Source organism: Astatotilapia calliptera, chromosome 10 (genome assembly GCF_964374335.1).
Source record: "Astatotilapia calliptera chromosome 10, fAstCal68.1, whole genome shotgun sequence".
In the NCBI taxonomy this organism is placed as follows: Eukaryota; Metazoa; Chordata; class Actinopteri; order Cichliformes; family Cichlidae; genus Astatotilapia; species Astatotilapia calliptera.
In genome coordinates, this window is record NC_137431.1 from 25,520,317 (window position 1) to 25,540,572 (window position 20,256).

General features: G+C 37.7%; 1 protein-coding gene across 12 annotated transcripts in view; it reads left to right on the top strand.

Annotated features, from left to right (window-relative positions):
* Positions 1 to 20,256, top strand: part of LOC145431459 (uncharacterized) — a 70,650-nt gene that overhangs the window by 42,034 nt on the left and 8,360 nt on the right. For 2 of the 12 annotated variants that reach the window (XM_080307276.1, XM_080307283.1), the window contains exon 1: positions 19,804 to 19,943. The exons of 9 other annotated variants lie outside the window; for them this stretch is intronic. Coding sequence is in view for 1 of the 3 variants with exons in the window: in XM_080307285.1 (XP_080163411.1) it covers positions 19,917 to 19,943 (27 nt within the window). In the remaining 2 variants the exon portion in view is untranslated. Of the gene's footprint in view, positions 1 to 19,803; positions 19,944 to 20,256 lie in introns of those variants that run through there. One more of the 12 variants, XM_080307285.1, reaches the window with a different exon arrangement.

Genomic DNA, 20,256 nt, shown 5'->3' on the forward strand with positions numbered 1-20,256 from the left:
GGCTGTTTGATTGGTATGTTGGCAAGCTGACAACTTGATTGATGGGCTTTTCTTTTTTTCCTCTCCTTTCTTTTTGCTAAGCCATTCGACTGTTTGTCGTACTCCTGCTATGTTTCTCTTCACTTAAGATGATTGGTTGGTTGGTTGATGCTCATCTGGCTGCTTGTGGTTCTTGCCCTGTGGGAATGAATATGATGTTAGCTGGTTTTCTTTAAACCTTAGAAATCAACCTGATGAGTAAAATGTTAATGTAATTATAGCCAATAATTTAAAAAAAGGTGAAAATTACATTTATAGATCTGTCTTTATTCTTTGAATATTAAAACGAACATGGAAAAATGAAGAAAAGACTTAAGTTTAACGTTCTCCATAACAAAATCTAAAGTTAAAGTTAAAAAACATACCCCTTTGTTTCATTTTTAATATATAAATCTTATTCTTTCTTAGTAGATGGTGTAACTTTATTGTGCATTCACAATACAATGTTTTTTCTTAGTCTAGAACTAGAAAAACTGAAAACACCCCCAGTTGGTTAAATTTCTTACTGTAGGTAGAGTGGTGGCCCCATGATCGGAAGGTCAGGGGTTCGAATCCACTGAACGGCTACCCTGAGGTACCCCTGAGCAAGGTACCATCCCTAAACATTGCTCCCCGGGCGGCCAGTGGCCGCCCACTGCTTCACTGAGTGAATGGGTTAAATGCAGAGAGGAATTTCCCCACGGGGATCAATAAAGTATAAATTATTATTATTATTATTTTATGAATATACAAAGGCAGCCACTGGTTCAAAGATGTTAATATGCCACCCACTACTACTCGGTGTTGCAGCCTTGACAGACAGCTGTGCTGTATCCCTGAATGGAACGATAAACATCAAACAATGTTGAAAATTAATTAATTATTTTAAAAATGCACAAGTAAAAAAGAACAAAAAACAGTGGCTGTCTGTTGGCTTCATTAGAATAAACTTGACTATCGGAAACTGAATCTAATCACATTCAGCACTGGGATGTGGACTCTAGCTAAGGGTTAGCCACTCTATAAATGACTGACATTGTGTATCATTATATACAATTATATATTATATAATGATATTATGTTATTATATACAATGTAAAGTTTCAAATTGAAAACATGATTTGATTAAGCGTTTCATACAACTTCCTACACACTGAAAAAAATATGTTATAAAAATATTAAATAGATTGATTGATTAAATTAGGATTTAAAATTATTAGAGTGGCTGACTTGTCTGATTTTTATTTTTCTCATTTAACTACTGTTAAATTTACCATTTGCAAATTAGTTATCATGAACATCCCTAATTTTTCTATGATGGCATCAAGAAAGTTTCCATTAGAAAACGGAAACAAACATTTTTTTTTACCTTATAAATAACAACTTGATTTTTTTTTTATTGTGGAGTTGTGCCATTTCAAAATATTAAGAATACTGACCAAAAAATTCATTTTTAATCTCCATGAGTGTTTAATGTTCGGTATGATTTAAAGTTTTTTTGGCAACACATCCTGAGTATGTCCAGACTTGCCCATAAGTGGTTCGAGAGACTCCTCTTCAGAAAGTTGGTGAGAAGGACGTTTAAGGACGTGATGTTTAAAAAATTAATCCCTGGGTCTTTAATGAGGTATGTGGCTCTGCCGCATGTGGGTTTCAGCTGTAACAGTCATCACTGGGTATCGGCCACAAACATTTTTATTTGATTCTATTTTTTCCTGGAGAACTTTAAGTGTTTGTGGGTACAGATGTTTTTTCTGTGAAATGCAGAGATGAATAACAAAGAGAGAAAGAAAGCAAAATGGGACTGAGATGACAAAACCTACAATATTTTCTTTTCTTTGTGTGATTTATATACACGGATGTGTATTGAAAAAGTGTATGAGTTTCTTGACACGTATGAATATAACTGATATATCTTTCACAATGCGACCCTGTCATTTAATGTGATTTAGTTGGAGAAATGCAGAATCACACAAAGAGTGTAATTAAATTTGCTACAACAGGAACATAGAAAAGATACAGTACACACTAACTTTTGTGTATCTACTTCTGTACATGAATACATAGAGTCATAATAAACAAACTTGCATAATATACCATTAAAGATTGGTATATTATTGATACATTACCATTTAAATTTTACAGTGAGACACAATTATAGATGACCCAATTTCAGTATTTAGTCCTGAGAAAAAAAACTAGCTTCATGATAGGCAGATTGAGTTTTTTGATAAGATGAAAGTGCTATAGAGTACTCTCAATACAAGAATGGGTTGAGGACATGGCAAGAGTCGCAGCATTTAATGTCTTACAAAATGCAGTGAATATCTACTAATATGTTTTTGTTTTTTTGTTTTTTGACTCTCATCTCGGTCTATAAACTGTGCCAATGTTTTCTAATAATGGATTTGAATGAATATATGATTCATAATGTGTTTTGGGAAGTGAAGGCTCTGTGTTTGTTGTTGTTTTACAATTTTTTATATAGATTTCAATCAGTGAGAGAATGTGTTTAAATGCGCATAAATGTTATCAGCAAAAGAACCATAACCTTAATCATTGTTTTGATTTATATTTTTGTCGCTTTGCTTCTGGAGGATTTCTTATCTGCTAATCTGCTATCTTTTTTGCTTACTCCTTCAGCACAGGTGCGTAAAACACTTTACGAGAAAGAAAAGAGAGTTACTATAAGTTATGACTAGGACTCATCTTGGTAAGCCTGACTTTCATGGATCATCAGCAGCCTCTTTAGTTGATCCAACATCAGTCATGAAGTTCATGGGTGGGTTGTTGTCAATCGCCACTGTGTAGCTTTTGCTCTTCCCATTTCTTGCAATAGAGGAGCTAATGTACTTCCTGTAGTCCTGCAAAAAAAAAAAAGTTTTACAGTTTTTTGTTGTTTCAGTGTTTCAACTGGCAACATTTTAACACAGAGTTGTACACATGCTTTGAAGGTAGAAAAAAAGTATAAAGTAGGTAATCGATCATCCGCCAAGTTATTCAGACCATCATAACATTGTTTATTATTACATTTGAACAATTGTTGTAAGATGAATAATCAGATAAAGCAAGCATCCACAGCCCAGGTCTGCAATTACACAATTACACTGTCTGTAAAATGAGTCTTTGTTCTCATACGTAATTGTCAGACATTGCACTGTTGCTATTGAGCAAAGCATTTATCCATTAATCTTACTATTTTCAATCAAGTGTTTGTTCAGTCAGAATGCAGGATGAAGGTGTGTGTATTCTCGGTGTTATTTCCTGTCCTATTGTGTGTTGTCATACAGTGGCATGGTGGGAACATCGCAAGTGTGCTCTCATCTTTTCATAGGAGTGTTTGTCTGTGTTTCTGTGTGTCTAGCGGCCTCTGGTTTCTCACACAAACTAGTAGCTGCTTGCCTCGCGGCTACATCTGAGGTTGGGAGTGTGTACGCGGTGAAATGTGTACATGTCTGCTGTGTGTGGGGTATGAAGTCTCAAAGCGTCAATCAAAATTAAATCCAAAGATTAAAGGAAGGGAATGCCCTTCCCTGCCTTTTAATCATAGTGTTTGTGGTGAAGGAGTCAGGAAACGCAGAGGCTAATGTAGCATACAGTAACTTGTGTTCCGCTTACCTGGACAGGCAGACAATACAATTCCCTTACTGGGAGTCTCATGCCTAATTAATCATTTTTATTATGGGTTAAAGGCAAAGAGGGTAGTTGCCATTGTAACCCAGGTATTTGGTATATTGTTTAAAGCAGAAGGGAGAGGCTTGAGGCAGACAGGTTAATCCTCTCCAGGCAACCGATTATAGACTTCCCTGTCCCGTCCTTCCTCCCTTGTATCATCTCATTGACTCACCCTTACACTCCCTTCACTCCTTGTTACCTGATTTTTATCCCGAGCACCATACCCACCCCTTCTCTCTTCTCTTTCCTCACACTGCTGTCCAATTTCAACATATGGGATACGTAGCTCATGCCTCATGTCACCACTTTTACTTTAGCATACGTGTAGCTAAAGTAGAGGGAACACATTTTATTAATATTAACATTGGGAAAAGTTTAAACCAGAGTGTACAGTATAAACGCCTTTATCCATTCTTTTTCCCATGGTATGAAAAACACTTTGAAAAATACTGTTTGGTTTAAACCGCTAGCATCTCCAAATTATGCATACTTGTTCGTGAAGTATAGTCCTTGCTGATGAACATGTGAGTTACTCCACAGCCAAACCTTTAACATTTGCTACAATGGGATGCTTTTTCACACCCTCGCAAATAAAAACTGTGTACATCATTTGATCTGACTAATAGACCAACCAACGACTTTACATGGTTTTCTCTTCAGTCACAATGTGCCGCACAATATTTTCTGACTAAGCCAATCAACATTTTTACCAGCTTTTAGAAAAATGTTCACAAGGTGGGGCCTGCTTTGTTCTTACAGTGTGTTGATGTTCTCTGTGTGCCCCTGTCTGTTCTAAAGACATGCATGTGAGCTCTGAATGTGGTTGTCTGTGTCTCTGTGTTAGCCATGTAATGGACTTGTGACCTGTCCAGGATATACCCCTCCTCTCATCTTATGACAACCATACGACCCTGAAAAGGGAAAGTGAGATGGTCTTCTCTGGACCAAAGCTCATCTACAAAGGACTGAGGCAAAGTGGAAAACTAAAAATTCTATGAAACATATGCTCCCATCGAGATTTCATGTTTTCAGGGATTGATATGTCATAGCTATTACAACAGCATGGCTTCATATCAGAAGAGTCGGGTACTGAACAGTATGGGCTGAAACACTTCACGTCCCTGCTGGTTAATTCCACATATGAACACTTAGGAGGATGGGAAGTGATAGAGTTACTATAAATAGTTGTAGTAAAGTTGTTGTAAAATAAAATTCATGTCAGTGACATGCATGCAGGAATCTGGCAGTAGCACATGATAATTTATTGCAAAAACCTTCACATTTGTCACAAATATTTATGTATTTAGTCGACAGATGAAGATCCTGAAGTTCAGTGATGATTACATTTATCCCAAGATACATTTCCTGTAACAAATACATGATTATAAATTAGTATATGAAAGTAATTTGTACAAGAGAATAATTTACAGTGTTGTTAGTGTACTTCTTGTTTTATATTGTTTGGGTAATTGAGCTGGATTAGCTTTATTTCTAATGCATCGTAAAACAATGAGGCAAGAAAGGCGACGTACTGGAGCAGACGAGCTTTTCTGCTGAAGCTTTGATCTGCAGAATATCTAATCCTTTAATGGATGAATGCTGAGTCATCCCGACAGTCGTCACACCGAGAACCATCTGTCACACACACAGCAGCAGCTTATGAAATCTGGACTGTACCACGATGAGCATTACTTCCTCATAATTCATACAACATATAATGACTTGAACTATTTTTTAATGTGGTTAATACACCAAGATTATTTTTCAGTTTACTTTTCTATGTCTTTATAGCTTTACTGGCTCTCTCTTGTTTGTCTTTCATGTGGCTGTCATTTCCTTCACTTCCTTTTTCTTTTTTTGGTTTACAGTTTCTAGTCACACTGCCAAAACCAGAGATTTTGATTCTGGAGCAAACATCAATGTTTATCACCCAACTGTGTTTACTTTAGCACTGACAAAAACATCTTTATTTTGCCAGTTCTCAATTAAGACACAGAACCCACACAAAATAAGCTTTCACTTTGTGCAGCTGCCTTGAAAAAACTAACACCCCCTTAGACACGTCAACAGATGTCTCACTGTCCATTTTATCATTTCTATATCTCATGTAGATAGCTGCTTAGGATGTAACTGTTTTTTATACAAAACCTATACATGCACTATATACATGCAAGCTGATCCAGAATGATCTGATTCCACTTCAATCAGATCAATTCCTGAATTCAAGATGAAGTATGGAAAACAGGATTTGACATCTGGAATATTAGAATATAAGATTTGTTCTGGTGTGTGCTGTAAAACTGTCCTTTTGCAATCCAACCTCTAAGACGAGAGCGGAGGCGGTTGAATGTTTTCGGTGCCATTTATCTGTCTGCCTGTCGTCAGGATTACGCGAAGACTAGCAATTTTATGAAATATTAAATAATGTTGATAAAATAATTCCAAGATGAAACTCACATAATTGGACCCAAATTAAACTTAAATATGTTATGACAGATTTCCAAAGAATAGCTGTCATTCTGGACTGACTAGCTTTAAAGGTCCCAATTAGGCCTTTGCTCCCTCAGTGCACCTGAGGGAAGCCATCACCCACAAGATCTCTCCCCCACCCCTTACGAGATCAATCCCTGCGCAGGGATTAGAGATGGTTTGGATGAAACAGAGGACCCACAAAGCTTCTTGATCTTTCATGTTACTATGTGAGAGAGTAGGTGTTAGTTAGTGAGAGACGAATGGAGGCAAAGGCTCCAGCATGCTACTGCAATGGTATTGCGTTAGTAACATGTTGGAAATACTTTATTACTAAAGAGCTTTGCATTGCTCCGCAGACACATGCCCTTCTATTTTATGCTGTCTACTGCGACTGGGTTAGGTTTAGGAAGAAAAATATATAGAACAAGCAGAAACGTTGAATACTCATGTGGGACCTTTTATCTCTTTGGAGCCTGCTGCTGAGAATACAGAAGGCAGCCTGGTGTTAATAAATTAGTGGTCGGTGTTGGGGATGAGCTAATATCCAGTAGGCTGCATAATAATCAGTTACAAAAAATGCCCATGAATAGACCCATTGTTTGTTAGATTTCTGCTCATCACCCAGTCCATACTCAGCCTGCACATACAGCAGGGCTACGCACTCAATCGAATTCCCATAATCCTACTCATTGCGTAGGTGGAGAGTTGCGCAAATGAACACCAGCGGAGATCTAACGAGGTGTGTCTGCACATTTGTGAACTGTCAGCATTCACTGGGAGCTGGGTGGACGGTTTCTGTCTGTCTTAGTCTGTTGATGGGTTGTTCCGCTTTTGTACCTGTTTGCCTGCTAACCCGCTTAGGTTTTCATCTGTGCTGGACTTTACCATAAGGAGATCACTACGCAAAACTTTGAATATGCTAAAATGGCAGACACGTTGCTCTACTTACCAACCGGCTGTCATTACACATCCATTATAAAGTGCCACAAGGTGCCAGCATCTCCAAGATTAGCCTTTCAATGGGATCATCCGCAACCACAGAACAACAAATAACCACAGATTGTATGGGGAAAAATGTGACAAATAACAAACCTCTAAGATCTGAAAAAAACCTTTCTTCTGTTAGCTAATTTATTTTTTGATTATTTGTACAAATCCCTGTTAATTGTATACTATTGATTTATAATACTGTGGTAATTCTGTGCTGCAGCTGTGGCTTACCCTGTAGCCTGAAATGTGTCTATGGATAACAGCAACGCAGAGCGTAACAACTGTGATGAATCCTTTTGGTAGCACTGTGCTATGTAAACATAATATTTTGATTATCACAAATATCATAGTGCTGTATAACAAATTGTAATTGTATCTAGTTTGCTCAATATTGACAAAGGAACAATAATTTATTGACATTTTTCTCCCCCACATTTGCCACAAATAATTTGGTTTTCTGTTTTTTTCTTTTCTTTCATTTGTTTTAAATCTTAATATTATGTTAATATAAATTCTTAATTTGGAAAATGCTCACTTTTCAAAACTATGAAGACTCTTATTCATAGAGCTGTGATAAACGTCTGCTTCCTCACTTCATCATGCTAAACTACATTCAGTTCATATCTGAAAAAGGCTGTTCTGTTGCTTTATATTCATTAGTTTGCTTCTTTTTTTCTTTCTTAAAAATCTGATCACAAGTGCTACTTTTCCAGCCTTCTCACTAAACATTGGACGTCGGATAGATTTAGAACTCGTGTCTATATTGGGCCTGTCAGTCCATCTGTACGGCGTCCAATCTAGGTCCACAATTTGGACGTCCAACTATGACCCAACCTGGACATAAATATGATGTTCAATATTTAAACTTTGGATGTCATGTGGACGTCTATGATGCAGGGAGTTTACATGATTAACAATTTTTTTTTTTTAATTTACAAATGACAACATTGTTGTAATCAATATGATAGATATAAATATGGATCATTTATAAACAAACATGATTTATTATGTGTTAGCCTGTTGATTTATTCAGTACATGTGGGGGTTTTTTGTTTTGTTGGCTATTTTAAATTTTCCTGTTTTTCTTTAACTGGTTTATTTTAATTATTAGACTTATGTGCGTGTAATCAGATTAAAACTGACATTTATTAAGATTTTATGAAATATTAAAAACATTGAAATCCATGTTAAATGTCAAATAATAATGGTTAAAGTATGTAGAAAAAAAGGGAATTCGTGTTAAAAGGAGTACAATGTGTTTAATAAGTTTAACATAACATCTGCAATATATTTTTGTTTTAGTGAGGTTGGTCTCCTGTTTTATTGTGAAGAGCTGTGTAAGAGGAAGTGAGTGTGTTTGTGATTGGTAGCAGGAAAGTGTGAGAAGTTTGTGCAAGTGACTATGTAAGAACTGGACTATCTGCTCGACAGTCTTTGTTGATGTGCACATTTTGCAAACTGCCTGTGCGAAGCTCAGGACATTTCTGCTCCAAATCCCCTGTGCAGCTGCTCACTTTTGTTTGAAGTCGAGAGCTCACGCCACCTTTGAGATTCCTTCAAACTAAACTGTTTCTGCACAGAAAACATCATCTCCACCCTCTGGAAACCGGGGACTTCAGAGCCTATACATGTGGAAGCAGTATAAAAAGTTTAACCTTGAAAAGATGTCCACAACAACCACATTTGGACTATAAATAGCCCGTACACGGAGGTCCTATGGACATCAACACTAGAAGTATAATAGACATCGAAAATAAGACGTCGCCTGACGTTGCAAAACAACCCCTTCAGTGGACCAAAACTGTACGTCCAAAAATGACTTATAAAGACGTCACTCCAACGACACTTTGCGCAGTGGGCTTGGTTGCACTCAAATCTTCCACTGCTTTAAGCCTCTTTGTATTTAGCAAACAGTTAGAGCTAACACAGGACACAAAGACATGCATGCATGCATGCACACAATGACGCTTGTTAGGCCCTGGCAGAGAGAAGAAAAAAAACTAGTAAAGGAGGGAGAGGGAAAAAAATATCCCTGAGGTAGCTTGTAAATTGCACTGGAATGCTGATTTAACCAATGAAATCTCAGGAATTGGAGCCAGAGTAGGAGGAGCGGGCATTCAGCAATGATGATGTTAATACAGCCAATTAGAGTTGTGCGACCACGCTCAGTTTTCCCCCCTCCACAATGTCAATGGCAACATTTATCCCCCAATAAAACAGACATGATCTCAGGTGCTTGGGCCCTGCCAGGGCTTTCCGTTCCTACAAATTTCAGTTGATTGTACAGTGCTACGCCTGTAAGCACTTGGAGGGCTGATTACTGAGCTTGTGTTACATGTTTAAAGGGAGAATCCACTCATTTTTATGAGCGGGGTGGGGTGTTTCTCTCTGCAGGTTAAAATATTAGTTCTTAAACAGATTGCCAACAACACACAGAGAGAAAGTTGACACAGTAGATGTATTTCAAGCAGGATTAACCCCCTCGGGTAGGAAACAGCGGGAAGGACACAACAACCTGAAACAGTTAACAAAGGGATAAGATCAAGAATCTAAATCACATCAAACATCAGTTTTTCCAGATCTCACTCTTTATGCAGTTAATTGGCAATATACTTTATTAGATTTTATTAAGTTGGGTTGAAAGTTAAGTAAATGTGATAAGTTTACTTAAATGTTAAAGGAACATATGAACTTTTGTATGTAGCATATGAGCTTCCTGGCAACTATAAAAACCATGCACAACACTACCTACTCAAGCATAACATCATCAGATAAACTGTACATGGATATTCTCTGTGTGCAGACAAATGAAATGTGAAAACCCCCCAGAAATAAAAGAAAACAGACACGGAGAGAGGAGAGCAGAAAACTTCAGATGTATGTTTCATATTTGTGCAAAAATTTGTGATTTACTGCAATTACAGTAGCAATGCAGTTAATCTGCGCAGGATTGTTTCATATTTTAGATGGTATGGCTGAAATATTATTTTAAAATGTTTTGTACTCTCAACATCTAAGTTACCCAGCTGCCTTTGTAGATTGAAATGCATGTTTTTCAGAGGCTTGGACGTCTTTTTCTAAATGAACTAAGTTAAGGTAAAGTTGTAATTATGAATAATGCGTAACGAGCTACTTAGATATGTTTATCCAGAGTGTTTTGTTCTTTGCGCTGTAGCAGGTTTCGTTTAGCCAAGAATAAAGAATTCAGCCTCAGCGTAAGGACAAAGAAATAAAATACTGGACTCTTTTCTCCATTATGCTGCATTCATGCAGTCAACAAACGTTTAATTGGTAGCAGTTTATCTAATTCATGAAAACATCACACAATATTTAGTCATTTTAAATCTAACTTAAAGGTATTTTTTTCCATTTAATGTTGGCTAGTAGCTCATGTTACCACACCACAGCTTCTGCCCTACATTCATGCTGTTACCTTAAAATTACAGTCAAATATTTGGTTGCGGCAGCCTCACTGTCTAAATGGAGCTCTCTGACGCTGCTTGTGTGTTCTGCACCAGCAAGAAGGTGTGGATGAAGTTGCCGCTAATCTTGTTTTTGCATCTAAACACCATAACGTTTTAATCTGCACGACAATGTTGGCTTAAGCCTGAGGAAGCCTGCTGAATTAACACAGTAGTACGGGCTGTGTGGTGTGTTGATGTTTTGGAGGAGGTCAGTGTGTATGCTTTTCTCTGCAGTACTTTTTTGTAGCTGAGTTTTCAAAAAGTTGTGCGTGATGGTTCAGATCCTTCATGTGTGTTTGTGCGCTCTTGTAAATTGTGTTACTGGTTCAGGAGCAATTAATTTCCTGGAGTGCAGCTGGAGTGCAGAAAATGTTGTGTAGCTACCTCACAAAAGAAGCAAGATTACACTAAAAGTGGAGCATGCTTCAGCTCTCCTAGCTGCATAATTGCACGTGTGCACGGCCTCCTTTTAGAGTTTTTTTGGATATCGAGTAATGGTTTTGCACATAATACAAGCTTGCTTGTGTTATATACAAAAACAATTAATTACATATGTTACTTTTTATTTAGTAATTAAACAAGTCATGTCTGGGAAAGTAAACCAGTTTACCTGTATCCTACTCCTAACTAAGGCAGCCAAAACTCTGACTGAAAGGATTTCAGCCTAAAAAAATCAGCTATGACACGGTGAAGTATCCTGTGTCAAAATAAGATTTAGTCTTATTAGGACAAAGCAGTTTCTAGGTTTGTCGTTGAGTGCGCTGCCAAAAGGCACATTTTGGCAAATTTGTCAGATTTCATGCTTCCTGTTAGTTACATCCAGCTGTGTTCTCCAGACCTCTACCTCTGTTTTCTCGCTATCACACTGTTTTCATTTGATTGTGTTCCACAAAGACAGGGTGTTCAGCATTATCCAGCAGTGATCTTCACCTCTTCCTTGTCATTAGCAGTGCCACTTAGCAGCTCAGTTATCTTCCTGAGACAATGCTTCATCACTGGATTAGGCTTTAATTGGCTGCATTAGCTGGGTGCCTTCCCCCCGGCTCTGCAGCAGCTGTGATCTCAAATGCCCCGCCGCCTGAGCCAGACACACTGAAGGCTTTGCCTCGCCACTAAGAGTCAGGTAGGAATGGCAATATGTTTTGGAAACTGGTGCACTTTTGGATAAACAATACAATTCAACACTTGCTTGTAATTATGCTGCCATGGTTACTTTTCTAACTAATGCTAATCCTTTACTTTAGACCATAAAACAACAAAAAGGCAAGATGAGTAAACTCAGTGGCTCGTTAGCAACCATGGGGTCAGAGAAAAAAACCTAATCAACGTGTACATTTTTGCTGGGTCCTGTATTTATTTATTTTTTTTGATTAATTGGTTTGGGGCAGTTTACATATTTAAAAACACATTTCAAGATGTTATAGTCATTTTTAATGTCTTCCTGGCTCAGCAAATTCAATACAAAAATAAAACAAAAACAACAGAAAAACACACAAAAACCTGCATAATGGCCTTAAAAGGGTTCGGACCAGTACTGACATAAGTGAAACATGAGGTTTTCGGTCCTGGTATTCCAAAGCTGTGAAGGATTCAATTTTTATATGCTCACATAAAAAAGGTAATCAAGTTAAAATGCGCAAACACGCTTCGGATGACATGTTTCCGCTCTACATGCAAAGTTTTTTGCACGTCTATTGTCTTTTCCTATCTCCACAACCACATCTGCTAATCTTTAAGGTTTTTTTTAATGAATCTTATTAGGGCTATTTGGTTGAACTGAACTCATTTGTAATTATTGCTTTAATTGAAAACTAATTAAACAATATTAAAGGATCCAGGTTGAGGCTTTAGTGCTATAAAAGATCAGCTCGGCTCAGTCGAGGCCTTATGTAAGGCCCTGCAGCGCTGACCCCACATCTGCTGCACAAGCCTCCTATAGAAGGCAGGCAGAGCTTTGTGTGTGTGTGTGTGTGTGTGTGTGTGTGTGTGTGTGTGTGTGTGTGTGTGTGTGTGTGTGTGTGTGTGTGTGTGTGTGTGTGTGTGTGTGTGAGGGGCTTATGGCTCTGCTGGCCCAGCGAACAGCCTGGCAGGGTTTATAAGACAGTAAGGACTCTATTATAAAGCACTCTGTCTGCCTGTTTGGAGGTAAGACTGTGCTCTAACATAGTGGGAGACTTCAGTATAAATTTAAAGTCCTTATTACATCATTGAAATTCTTCTTTTTATTTGTTTGTTGTTTTTGTTTCACCCCTTTGCTCTGTAAAGCGTGCTGTTTGGTTTTTAAAAGGTTTTCTTTGTTCTGTTTTTTAGCATTATCTCCTTTAAATTCATGTTTCCTAGTAATTTTCACTGCTGAAGCAAAGGGATTTACAGCCATTTCTTGCTGTCTGCATTTTTATGAAAGCCTGAACAATAAAAGATTGTACTTGCAGCACAAGTAGAGTTGCACTTCGGGTCAGTTCAGAGCAGCTTTCACATTTTTTTAATTCACTTTTTATATAAGTATATGAAAATAGATTTAAAATAATAAAAAATTAAAGAAAAGACTACATAAATGTCACTGCATGATGCAGTGATGTTACACTAAAATATACATTGGTGTTATAAACACTAAAAATGATGTTACATTTTGGCATTTGATGCATTTCTAATAAAAACGGCCTAAATTGCAAATCATTCATGTATTTAATTTGATTTAGCTCAATAAATAAATAAATAAATGCACGTTTAAAAGTGTTTTTGAAAGTTCTCGAGATCAGACAGGCTACAAAAAAAAGAGACAACATGATTTGTTCTGAAATTATAGATACCTCAGCAGATATATTGGGTCTAATTAAAAGAGCGGGCATCCACGTACATATTTCAGACTTTAAAGCGCAGTGACCTAAGAATAATTTCAAGCATTAAGACCATGAGTTGAGATACTTGAATTCCCTTCAGGAAGACAAATATTCGATGACACGCGCGCGCGCGCGCACGCATACACCAAGGGATGATTCATGTCTATAATGCGTCCTCAGCTGGAGACTGAGGTTTAAAGCCTGGAAATCGATCCGTGTCCATCAGATCAGGTGACATTTGCTGCCTCCTCTGGCTTCTGTTAGATGATCACTTCTGATATTTGCACTCTTTTTATCTTCCTTGCTCTTCTGGCCTCATGTTTTCGGATCATAATCTCTCTCCTCTTCTTTTTGTGAGAACCAAAACAACGAAACGGTTTCATCTTGTGACGCTTTATATCCTCCGCGGTGCACTCTGTGACTTCTTTTCTGCCTTTTTTGGGGTCAGAAACACTGAAGTGCGGGATTATGTTCTCCCAGTATTATTTTCGTTAAGTGGGGTATTTTTCTGCTCCTGGTAAATAAGGAGCTTCATTTGTAATATTTTAGAATACGATTAGAGATGCAAGCAATGTTTATTTTGCTTATCTTCCCGTCCTTTTGTGTTTCCGGGGGAGGTGGACATTTAAAGTGACAAGGTTTAAGTAGCCTATACTTTTCTAAGAGTGTGTATGAAGTAAGAAGCATTAGTTCCTTATTTTCAGGAAGAAATATAAATACACGAATGCCCACATATTTTATAAAATAAAATAAATAAACCACGCAGGCACTTTTTAAGGCCAGATAAATTTTACGCTGTGTATATTTTTTTTGATGTTTAGTTTTTTAAAATTCCTTTAGATATTTTTCCTTAGATTAGAAATATGGTATAAGGAACCGTTATTAAAAACGATTTGTTTACTTACTTACAGTTACAGTTGGATTTGGTGAGGGACTTTTGAGAAATATTTCAACCGTAACTGACAAAATGAAACAGTAAATGTCCCTTTTTATATTTCTATGATGAATCACGTTTAGTTGAGCCTGAATCTGCCAACGTGTGTCACAGTTTGTTTGTTTTATTCATTAATAAAAGAAAAACTCTTATTTTGGCTTTAATCCCCTTAAATTCCTCCACTTTGTCTAAACGTCATCCTAATTGTATTTTTAACCCCGATGTCTTCTCTGGTTCAATAAAAAGCGTCCCTTGTCGACGTTTCCTTTTGATTAAAGGTTTTTGCTCGTGTTTTAATGAATATTAACAAGCGGAGTGAAATGTCAACGAGGTTCAATTAACGTCGGATTTCTCTGCCTGTCTGCCTGTTTGAATTATCCGTGGAAAACCGATTTTTATTCCGAGCAAATTAGCTCATAAGATTTTTAGTCGTTTGGTGTTGCTCGTGGCTTTTTATTTCAAAGAGGGAAAATTCACTTGTCGCGATATTAAAATGAATGAAGACGCACACGGATCGTCGCTAATCGCCGTTTCTTGCACAAAATAATTTTCAGCTTTTAGTGGTGGCTCCCAATAAAGGCTGTCATGGAAAAGTTAACAGCATCTGTGGGTAGACTGCATGCATGGGTTAACCAGTGGTCTGTTTATTAGTGCCATGTCAAATTAAACGTGTTTGGCGTTTTAGTTCAAAAGCTGAGCAGGAAGTTAAAATAAGTGTAATTAAACCAAATAGACTGCTGACATGAACGCTTTTCTTTTTTCGTTCTTTTTCTCTCTCTTTTTAAACAATGCAGTAAAATGATCAGTTATTAGTGCTGAGGTTTCTGCTGCAGGTTTAAATCTCCATCAGCTCAGCTCACTTCTTTTTGTTTCTGAACAAACCTCATGATGTCTTTCTCACACAGAGCCAAGTCTCTTTCTTCTTCTGCTTCTTTTTTGTCTTAAAGGGCGGTAAATTCTTCTCCCCTCCTTCTTTCCTCCTTCATTTTTAACCAAAGGTCTGTTTTTGATTGAAGCCTAAAGGTCAGCTTTGGAGTTTTACTTTTAAAGCATCTCTGACTCCAGCTTTGTGGCCAAAAGCTAACAATAAAGCCCTCAACTCCCCTTGAAATAACTGAGATTTTTTTTTATCAAGCCTCTGAACACCCTTTTTCCTTCAGTGGGCTTAAGTGCTTTCATGTCTGTAATAACTTTGTATACAGTGTATGTATACACGCTAAGCTACAACAAGGTGATAATAAACCAGCTGCTAACTGCTCATGGTGTGGCTAAAGCCTTGCAGAATTATGACTGGTGTGCCAAAGATTTGGAGATTTCATAAAAAAAAATGAGTACATGTCAATAGGTTTTGATTTAATATCACTGTGGTCACTTTCGCCAACTAGTTACAAAACCAGACAATTTTAATCAAATTCCTCAACTGGTTGGAGTAAAGTTGTGCTGCAGCTTCACCATAATGGGGCTATGTGGGATTTCACTGTCATCAAGAGGTAAAAGGTTCTGATTGATGCAGAAAATGTTTTTTCTCTCAGTTTGCAGCAAGGTAACCTTAGCTCAGTTGCTTTTCACTTTATAATGTGTATTTTACTACTTTTTTTTTCTCCATCATTTGAATGTACTCCAAATACAATGCACTTACTGAAGTGTAAAGTACTGAAACTACATATATAAAATACATGCAGAGAATTTCTTGTATAATCTTTTTCCCCAAATTAATATGAATATTAAAACAGAACTGATTCTCCTAAAAACACAAACGTAACAAACCAATAAAGCTCATTTAGTGTTCTTCCATCGTGTATCCATCAGCAGCTCTGCAGCCCTTCCCTGAGCCCAGAGCCAGTGCTCGAGCCACCCTGACTGCTTGTATTTGATATGGTTGCTGGGAGTTCTCTCTCCACTCCTCAATGGCCTGTGCAAATGCTTTTCATCAGACCTGAAGTGATCTTCATACTGACAATTGCTGATAACATGAAGTTCACACACAAGGACACAACTGCGTGACCGCCATCTGCTTCCTTGTTACTAAGATTCAGCATTTTTCCATTTGATCAGTAAGGAAAAACCTGATTTTTATCATTCATGTTGTCCAAGGATTTTCCTGGAGTTAAAAGCAGGCCCTCACGCTTTTCCTCTAAATGTACACTCAAGTAGGAAGGCTTTCTGACAGTTTTTTATTTTAGAGTAGATAGACAGCTACCTTTAGGCACGTATGTTTATCAGACTTTTCATGATTATTTTATTTGAGGTCTGCATGTGAGCTTGAAGTTCCTATGCTGTATATGCGATGTGATAGGCCAAACATAAAAATGTGACATTTAGAGCTGTTGAGGATCTTCTTTTGAGGTTAAAGGTGCAGCCGTAGGCCTTTAGTGTTGACTCTATAAAATACACAAAGTAGAAGTAAAGATACTTGTAATTATATTACCCAAAATTACAGGTTGGATTTTTAACCTTGGTTTTAAAAAAAAGAAAGAAAAAAAGCCTTGGGTCAGTATGGACGTTTACTTTGTCTCTCCTCCTGCTGCCTGCTGTTAGTCATGCACAGGCCTCCCGTCCTGCCTCCAGCTCTGGTAGACACAGAGGCACTTTCTCAGGGCTGCAGCTCGGCTCTGCTGTTCCGTGATAATGATAAGGCCTTAAATCCCTCTGTAGATTTGACCTTTGTCCTCCTTCTCTATTTTTAAACTGTCTTGTGCATTTTGAGAGTTGTGATCTGGCCGGTGCTGGAAGGATTAGGTGTATGTTTGGGCAGAGGTGACTTTGAGAGCCCCCCTCTGTTTGGTTTGGCAACCCAGCAACCACCACACAGCTGCTGGCATAACCCTGCTTGATCTACCAGATACCCAAAATCATTATGTGGTGTTTGTTATGGAGGGAGAATAGTGAGGAGAAAAGAGGGGAGAAAAAAACAGAAAAGAAGATAGATTTAGTTTTGTTTGAGGAAGACTTTGAGAGTTCGGCCACTCAGACATGTTACAGACGTTCTTTCAAACTTGATTAAAATACTTATCATTCGACTTCCTCTTTTAAGACGTTACCAACGGGCTATTGACCGAGCACGTGCTACACTGGCTCGCGTGTTTAATCCATGCTACTTTTAATCAAAAATCATGCAAAATGATATGGTAATGTCCTCACCCCACCTTTTTCATAGAGTGTCTGGGATAACGGTCACGCCATACTAAAAATTCTTAGGCAAAACTTTACTGAATGTAATGATGCTCATGTGCTGTAAATCTAAACATATATCATATAGAACTCAAAATATATAAAACTCAAGGAAAAAGTTACAAAAATTCAGCACAGGTAGTTTTATTTTAGCAACTCTTAATAGACTTTAATAAATGAAACTCACATCAAAACTCATTCTACATGATTTACTCTAACTCTAGCCCTTTTGTTGTTTTTGTGTATTTAAATTGAGCTTATTGCCACAAATTAATATCCTGTTACATTAAGTGGCTACTTTGTTTCACATTTTATCCTGTTTTTAAAAAAAAAACCCCTCATAACTGAAATCTGGAAAAATGCTAAAAAAAAAATCTATATTTTCTTCTAAAATGCAGTGGAGCATTAGAGTAAAAAGGACCGGTACATGAAAAATGACTATATGTGTCTCAAAATATACTTTAAAAAGCTTTTTTGAGCTCTGAAATGAAGCAGGGGTAGTTTTCAGATTAATCAAATCACAAAGCAGGTTTTGTTCAGAATTTTTAAAAAATACACATCTTTAAAGGTTCTTTGAAGAAACTACAAAGAAGAGTGACTTTTTCCAAAAAAACCCATAAACAAACAGATCCCAGCTCTGTTTCAAACCCCCTTTTCCTCGACTGACTGGGGCCGTCTCAAGCATTTGAACAGTCAAGCAGTCTGTCATTCTTACAAAGACAAACTCGTCCTCCGGCTGACAGTTAATGGGTTTGGCCCACTGATTAATTGTGATAAATGGGAGCTCATTCATAACCCATTGTGCAGTTGGCCCCTGTGTGCTGTCAGTGGTCCTGGATACAAAGACAGCAGCAGAAAGTTGAGTCACTGTTTTTACAGTGGAAAGAGGCAAACTACTGCCCCCCATTGGCCTCAGGTGCTCACTGAGAACACTGCAAGGGCTTTGGCATGATAGATGAAGAGTTTTCTGACTGCAGTTTTCCAAAAAGTAAAATTTAGTACATGATTGTGAGACTTTCAAGACAGATAAACAGGAAGTCAGAGGCCTAAAATGCAAACACACACAGGCCCTGATTAAGAATAAGATATTTATCTTCTGTGTCAATTCTTGCGGTAATATGAAAAACACATGAAAAGTGTAGCTGCAAGCGGCGATCAAGGGGTTTAAGCCCATATGGGAATGTTAATAATTTAAGGCTGTCAGGGGTCAAGAGCTACATGGGAATGCTGGGAATGCTGAGAGCAGAGTTTCTGGCAATCGTAGACATAATGACATGGAAACTATCCACAAAAGAAAGGTTGCCGTTGTTATTATTATTATTGATATGTTTATCCTATTTCACATCATTGTTGTGATGGATCCGCTGCTACCTTCTTGTTTTAGGAGTAAATCCTGTATGTGATGTATTTCAGGGCTTTGCGTGCATGACATGTTTGTCCAGGAGTGTATAAATCTACTTTGAGTTATTTTAAGACACACCCAAACTCACAGGCCAGTAGTGCACCAAGACATTTGACTCTAGATTTAGACAGTGTGTTTTTATTGTATGTTAATGCCAAAGTACTAGTTTAAAAAAAAATACAAAGGCAGCAAGATAGAGTCATTGTTAAAGGGATCTCATTTCTTTCTTCTTCTTTTTTTTTTTGAAACTTTTATACTCTTAGTACTTTTTCTTAAAAAATATTAATCTGAGGATAAAACCATCTGTGGTTTCATGGCTAAATGTCAGTTCTTTTTTGCTTGGACTAACGGTTAAAGTCCATTTTCTCCGAGCTGCAGACATTGATGTGGTTGCACGGTACATTTCTCAAAGTGTTTGGTGTTGATTGATTAAAAAGTGAAACCGTGTCACAGGAAATTTAATGTCTCGCCACATTAAAAGTCCATCACTGACAGAAGCTGATGTCAGCTTTGGACAGAAACTAGCCAAGTTTGACAGGAACTTGGCTAGTTTCTGTCACTGACCTGTGACTGTCTGCTATTTTGTTGGTAAAAACCATCCATTTTTGCTGACTTTTTTTTAACCCCTTTGCCTTCAGAAGTGCAGTAATTAATCACAGATAGCACAGATTCAACAAGGTGCTGGAAACATTCATCAGAGACTTTCATCCATATTGAGACGATGGCATCACACAGTTGCTGCAGGTGTTTTGGATGCACATTGATGATGTCAGTCTCCTGTTCAGCCACATTCCAAAGGTGCTGTATTGAACGAGATCTGGTGACTGCGGAGGCCATTTGAATACCGTGAACTCACTGTCGTGTTCAAGAAATCAGTTTGAGACTATCTGAGTTTTGTGGCATCCTGTGTTATCCTGCTGGAAGGAGCTAACAGAAGATGGAATAAAGGGATGGACATGGGCAGGAGCAACAGTCAGGTAGGCTTTGGAGTTTAAATGATGCTGAGTTAGTATTACCCAAATCATTACACCACTGCAGCAGCCTGAACTGTTGATACAAGGCTGGATGAATCCATGCTTTCATGTTGCTTATGCCAAATTATGACCTTGTCGTAGCAGAATGAAGAAAACAAGCAGATTCCAAACAGAATTGTCCCATCTGGCCAGTTGGATTTGAACCCAGGGCTTTTTTGCTGTGATGTGATTGTGCTAACCACCAGATGTATCCTTTTTAATATAAATAAAGAGTACACAATGCATTTTTATTTAATAAAATAGTGTCAGTGTATCT